Raw genomic sequence first — 5999 nt, forward strand, 5'->3', positions numbered from 1 at the left:
CGAATGAATTCGTTCCAATCATTTAGTTTTCGTTTAACCATTTAGCCACTGGACCGCCCAGCCGCCTATCGATATACTGTATGTGGTAAGAGGAAACCTTGCTTGCTTGTGTTTGTAGAAAAAAAAGGAACGTCAAAAGAATCCTCGATAGTCATTATTTAGCTAATGAAGCTAATGATGATGAAATAATTTAGCTCTTACCCCAACAAAACGCTCATTAGTAAACACAGAGGAAACTGTATTTATTCATCATTCATGATAATATTGTCGAAAACTCACGCCTTCGCATTTAATCAGTATAATAATTGAGTCAGATAAAAGCCTTGAAAAGCTATTGTGTCCATTTTTATCCTTAAAAAAAAAAAAATATTATTCGCCATAAATATTACCGTAGCCGTTTAACGAGAGACATTCATTGTTCTCATGCGAACTTGTACTTTTATACAAATATCAAGGTTCAAATTGTGCATAAAAGTTAAGCTGTGGCCATCTTTTAAAATTTGGACTACGATTCCAGTAATTAACTGCAAGAATCTTGATATAATATAGTTTTCAGCAAACTCGGGCGGTGCAGGGACTACAGGGTTAACATATCTTACAAGTAGTCTGCAAAAGAAATCTTTGACTCAATGGAGTGGTCGTGAAAACACTGATTAACAATATTTTGTGTTTTTGTAAAGAGATGTTTCGCTTATTAATAGAGAGACAAAAAGCTGTTGCAAATTGCTAACCAACCAAAATGACAAATATTCTTTAAATGGAATACATATGGTACACATGAGTCAGTGAGTTGACGTTTCGACTCTAGCAAAAGACTTAGCTCGATTCGAAACGTCAGACCACTTACTAATGAAGTTGCTGTTGATGGTTTAATAACAAGCTTATTTTTGTCAATATTTGAGCTAAACTTATTTGCTGACGTTACAGCGTTTCAGAAACTTATTTGTCATGAACATCGGTATTCAAGTACACATGTCATTACAAATAATTACACTCCATATAAATGATCACCCAAAATCATGATGTTTTTAATCAGAAGAAATGAATGTGAATATATTTAATATTCAAATGGTATTCCTTTTCTGATTGATTTCAATGTTTGTTACTTGTACAAAATGTTCATTGACTCTGTCATGGCAGACGAAGGCATAACACCAAGATGTCCTCCTGCTGCTGACAGGGCTAGCTGAGTATAAACTATAATAGTAAGCTTTAAGTGAAATTAACTGACATCTTAATATTCATTATTCTAACGCATATGACAGAAGAAGCCTATATGAGCATTCATTTTTAACTGTTGTAATCAATGTGTATTTAATTCAAAATTCATCAATTATGTTAACTTATAGCCAAAAATATATTAATATTACTTATACCATTTGTATGTACATTTATTTCTGTTGTGTACGGTGCTATCATCACATTTACGGCCAGGGCATAATTTCAAAGAGCTGCTTAAAGGCAATGTATGGACACTGTTGGTATTTACTCAAAATAATTATTAGAATAAAACCTTACTTGGTGATGGGTATTGGGGAGAGGTTGATAGTATAAAACAGTGTGAGAAACGGCTCTCTCTGAAGTGACGTAGTTTCCAAAAAGAAGTAATTTTCCACGAATTTGATTTCGAGACCTCAGATTTAGAATTTGTGGTCTCGAAATCAAGCATCTGAAAGCACACAACTTCGTGTGACAATGGTGTCTTTTCTTTCATTATTATCTCGCAACTTCGACGACCGATTGAGCTCACATTTTCACAGGTTTGTTATTTTATGCATATGTTGAGATACACCAAGTAAGAAGACTGGTCTTTGACAATTACCAATAGTGTCCAGTGTCCAGTGCATAAAGAGTAGCTAAGCACAACATGCTTACCAGTATAAGGTTACCTGCCAACACACCATGTCACATGCACTATCCCTGACTGGTATCCTGCTGATTTGCTTTCGAGACTTGTAAGGTAAGCAGCTTTATTATCAGTGGTGATCTTTCATAGAACTGCTTAAAGCATTAAAACTAGCTAAGCACAACCAAATTCTCCTTACCACCATAAGCAAACCAACCAAAGTAGAATGTCACATGTACAATCTGTGACTGGTATCCTGCTTACTTTTGCTTCACAAAAATGTTGTAAACAGTATTTTCTGCTTAAGCAGTTCTACGAATTTTGGCCCATGTCATTTCGCTTCTTCAAATAGATTTGTATAAAGGTTGTAATACGCGATTGGTTTGGCTGTAGGCCTATATTTAACTGCACACTGTGTGCATGTTTTGTTTAATCAAGCAAAACACATGAAATAACAAACCTATGAAATTCTGGTTTAGTCCGCTGTGTAGAAAATAGTGAAAATCATTAACAATATTGTCAGCATTATAGACATATTTTTCTTAATTGTTTGTTGTCACAACCGAAATCAGCAGTTGCATTTTGTTTAAGGCTTTTCAGATACAGATTTACTCGAAGATGACTTTATTTCAGAGGGAAATGTTTCTCAGAAAAAAATGGTTCCGGTAGTGAATTTTATAATCAGTCGGCTTCCAGAGTAAATAATCATTGGTGTTCTTTATCTTCACGAGTCCTACCTTATTAGATAACTTTAATTAAAATATGGATTAGTTGTCAATAATTACCGGCTTCTGAATTAACAGCTTCGGCAGCACCTTAGGCTGGAATGTAGAATAATTTGCGGCTGCAGCTGTCGTTTTTTTTTTCTTTTCTGCTGGAGCACTATTGTGATAGGGTTTTCAGAACCTATGCCGTGGGGTTTCGCCAAATTATTTTTCTGGGGTTTTTCCTCCCACATTCAATTTTTTTACTCCCTTTTGTTTTCTCTCCATGGTTTGTGTGGCTAGTCTAGTGATTCAGTCCCCTTTACTGAGCAACCTTGGCATCACAACCAGAACTAATTATTGAAATGAAATGAAATTAAATTAAATTTTGCCAATGACCTTATCAGTAACAACCTGTGCTCCAATGCTTGTAAAATGCACATATAGCAGTAACCGAATGCACTAATTCAGAACCGGCCATGATTCGGCAGCGGTGTGGTATTTGTCACAGCTTAAAGACACTGGACACTATTGGTAATTGTCAAAGACTAGTCATCACAGTTGGTTTATCTCAACATATGCATAAAATAACAAACCTGTGAACATTTGAGCTCAATCTCTCGTCGAAGTTGGGAGATAATAATGAAAGAAAAAACACCCCTGTCACGCGAAGTTGTGCGCTTTCAGATGCTTGATTTCGAGACCTCAAATTCTAAATATGAGGTATCGAAATCAAATTCGTGAAAAATTACTTCTTTCTCGAAAACAACATCACTTCAGAGGGAGCTGTTTCTCACAATGTTTTATATTATAACACCCCTTGCACCCCCGACACTACATGCAGCACAGTAATAGTGTTTGCAATCTGTATTCGCGTCGTCCGTGGATTGTAGCATTCAGGTATGTAACTTAATAATAATAGTACAGTATTTAGTAATGTTTGGGGTGTGGTAAAACAAATATTGACTGCTTTTACTCGTGCAATGGTTAAAAACTATGACTCCCTCGGTGATCCCCGTAGCGTTCTATTTTAAAATAGAACGCTTCCGGGGATCACCTCGGGAGTCATAGTTTTAACCATAGCACTCGAAGCAGTCATTATTCGTATACTATCAACCTCTCCCCATTACTCGTTACCAAGAAAGGTTTTATGCTAATAACTATTTTTAGTAACTACCAATAGTGTCCACTGCCTTTAAGTTGCTGAATTGTAAACAATAACAACCATTCCAGACTAGATCACTTAAGACTCTTTGTTTGTTTCCCCCATTCCGAATAAACAATTAGTATTATTATTAATAAACCGGCTGCATGGTAATAAAATCTATTAGAAATTATTACAATTTTTTAGAATCAACACAATTTTTCAGATGTTGTTGTTCACGTTAAAGATGCTATGTCAGATTTTTGGCCCCAAACATTAAAAAAATATATTTTGTTGTTGTGAATGGTATTATAAAGAGTATCACCCGCTCTAACGAATAAAAGTTTAACTTTTACTTTTAATGGTCAGGAACCATGACAGAAATTGAAAAAGTTTCTTATAAAACACTTAAGAATTGGTCACGTGATATATTGTATTTGAGCACTTTATTTCACTTTATTTTGGCTCAAATGAAAGCTTGTAACTTTCTCGACCCCCATCAAAATACCTATTACATTTTAAATAAAAATGTTTGGGTCAAATCGGCCAAAAATCTGACATAGCATCTTTAACAAACGCGGGCCATGCTGTTTAGGACAATGTATACGATTAAACTATAACGATTATTGTATAAACAATAAATAACAAAAACAAATAACCAAAAGGTACATTATTTTGTATAGCCTCCTAGTGTACGTTAAGGTCTTGGTCTAACGATCTGGCTTGATCTGAAAGATTCAAACCATCGCGATCTTGATGGGAATGAGATGCAAACTCCTGCTTCTTTACAATTCCCGCTGCCTCTAAGAAAGCTCTTCTATAAGCTGGACTTGTCAGTGTATAAATAAATGGATTGACAGCCGAGTTAACATAGACTAAACAACGGCATATGTTAAGAGCCAGGGAGAACTGATTGGCGGTCAGAGCCGGTGGTGCCCCGCTCAAATCCCTGATGGTCAGGGCTAGAGCGATGGACTCGAACGGCGCTAGAAAGATGAAGAAAGCCGTACCATTGAAGATCAGCATTCTGGTGATCTGATCCCGTATTCGATTTTGCTCCTCTGTATTGGCACTAAAAGGCCCCCTTCGTTTGGCCTCAATGTAGAGCTTCCGTGCAGTTAGGACGTACAGCGTCAAGTTCATGATCATCGTCAAAAAGAACGGAACAGTCTGGATACAGTTGGAGAAATTGAAGTACCATGTTACCACGGAAGAGCACTGGCCTATGGAGGTAGGTAGGTCGTCAAAGTCGTCTCCTGATCCTGGTGGATACCATGAGATACACGTTTCCTTCCAGATCATTCTATCCGGGATGATGAGACTCGCGGCTGCAGCCCCGGCGAGGAAACACCCCGCGACCCGCCTTGCAGGCACCCGCGTCCTCCTCCCACCCCCCGATTTACTCCTGAAAGTAAACGGCCGACACACGGCGTTGTATCTCTCAAATGAAATAAGCGTGATCAGGAATTGAGACAAGAAGAAGCACAAGTCGGAGATGAAGTACAGAGTAACACACCCAGGTACTCCGAGGACGGTGTCATCGGTCAAGATGGGAGAGGCAAGGAATCGGGTTAGGCGAACCCCAATTGCCACAGCGATGAGTGTTATATCAACAACCGCCAAGCAAGCTAGGTAGAGATTACTAGTAACTTTCCGCATCCAAGGTACACGTGCGATGACTATCAGAAAAGCACCATTTCCAAGCAATCCTATGGTCAGAATAACTGGCATGATGATACAAATCACCACTGTATCCTCCTGGCTGTACATATAAGAGGTGACATTGTCCTTAGTGAGGAGTAAAACAGCCTGGTCCTGATCGCACAATGTGCGCTGCTGCTCGTCTGAGGAGTTCATTCTCGGATATCATATAAGTCACATTAGTTCCTATATCACTTGTGGTTCTGTGTTAATGTTGTGACTACAGCTGAGTCAATCGGTTAATCTTTATCTTTCGAATGTTTTTAGTTGCTGGTTTATTGTTTTTTTAAGAGGGATGACTCTTCCGTTTCAGAACAAAACACAAATTAACAGATGGCAAATACTGGTTATTTACACATAGTGATGAGCTACAAGCCCGGTTCATACGTCCTGCAAATGCGAATGTGAAGCGAAGAATGTTAGCCGCAGTGGAGCTGTGCTCAACTCTTGCAAATATTTCTTGACGAAAACATCTTAATATCATACACAGAGATTTCTCCAAGCCCGCTGCTCTAAAGCTCACCCGCCTATAATGCACAGTCGCTGGTCTCTAATAATTATGACATTCACCCAAAGGGAATTGTCAAGTGACAATCTTTCTCAT

At 38.0% G+C, this 5999-nt stretch overlaps 1 protein-coding gene across 1 annotated transcript; it reads right to left on the reverse strand.

The window, feature by feature from the left end:
- Positions 1–4381: 4381 nt before the first annotated feature.
- LOC117303621 (leukotriene B4 receptor 1-like) lies at positions 4382–5551 on the reverse strand. The gene has a single exon (XM_033787840.1). The coding sequence runs from the start codon at positions 5549–5551 to the stop codon at positions 4382–4384; it is 1170 nt and encodes a 389-aa protein (XP_033643731.1).
- Between the last annotated feature and the right edge of the window lie 448 nt (positions 5552–5999).

This window comes from Asterias rubens, chromosome 2 (genome assembly GCF_902459465.1).
Source record: "Asterias rubens chromosome 2, eAstRub1.3, whole genome shotgun sequence".
NCBI lineage: Eukaryota > Metazoa > Echinodermata > Asteroidea > Forcipulatida > Asteriidae > Asterias > Asterias rubens.

Bases quoted from the DNA above. Each gene is read 5' to 3' on its own strand.
- LOC117303621 (XM_033787840.1), bottom strand. From the start codon at position 5,551: ATGAACTCCTCAGACGAGCAGCAGCGCACATTGTGCGATCAGGACCAG.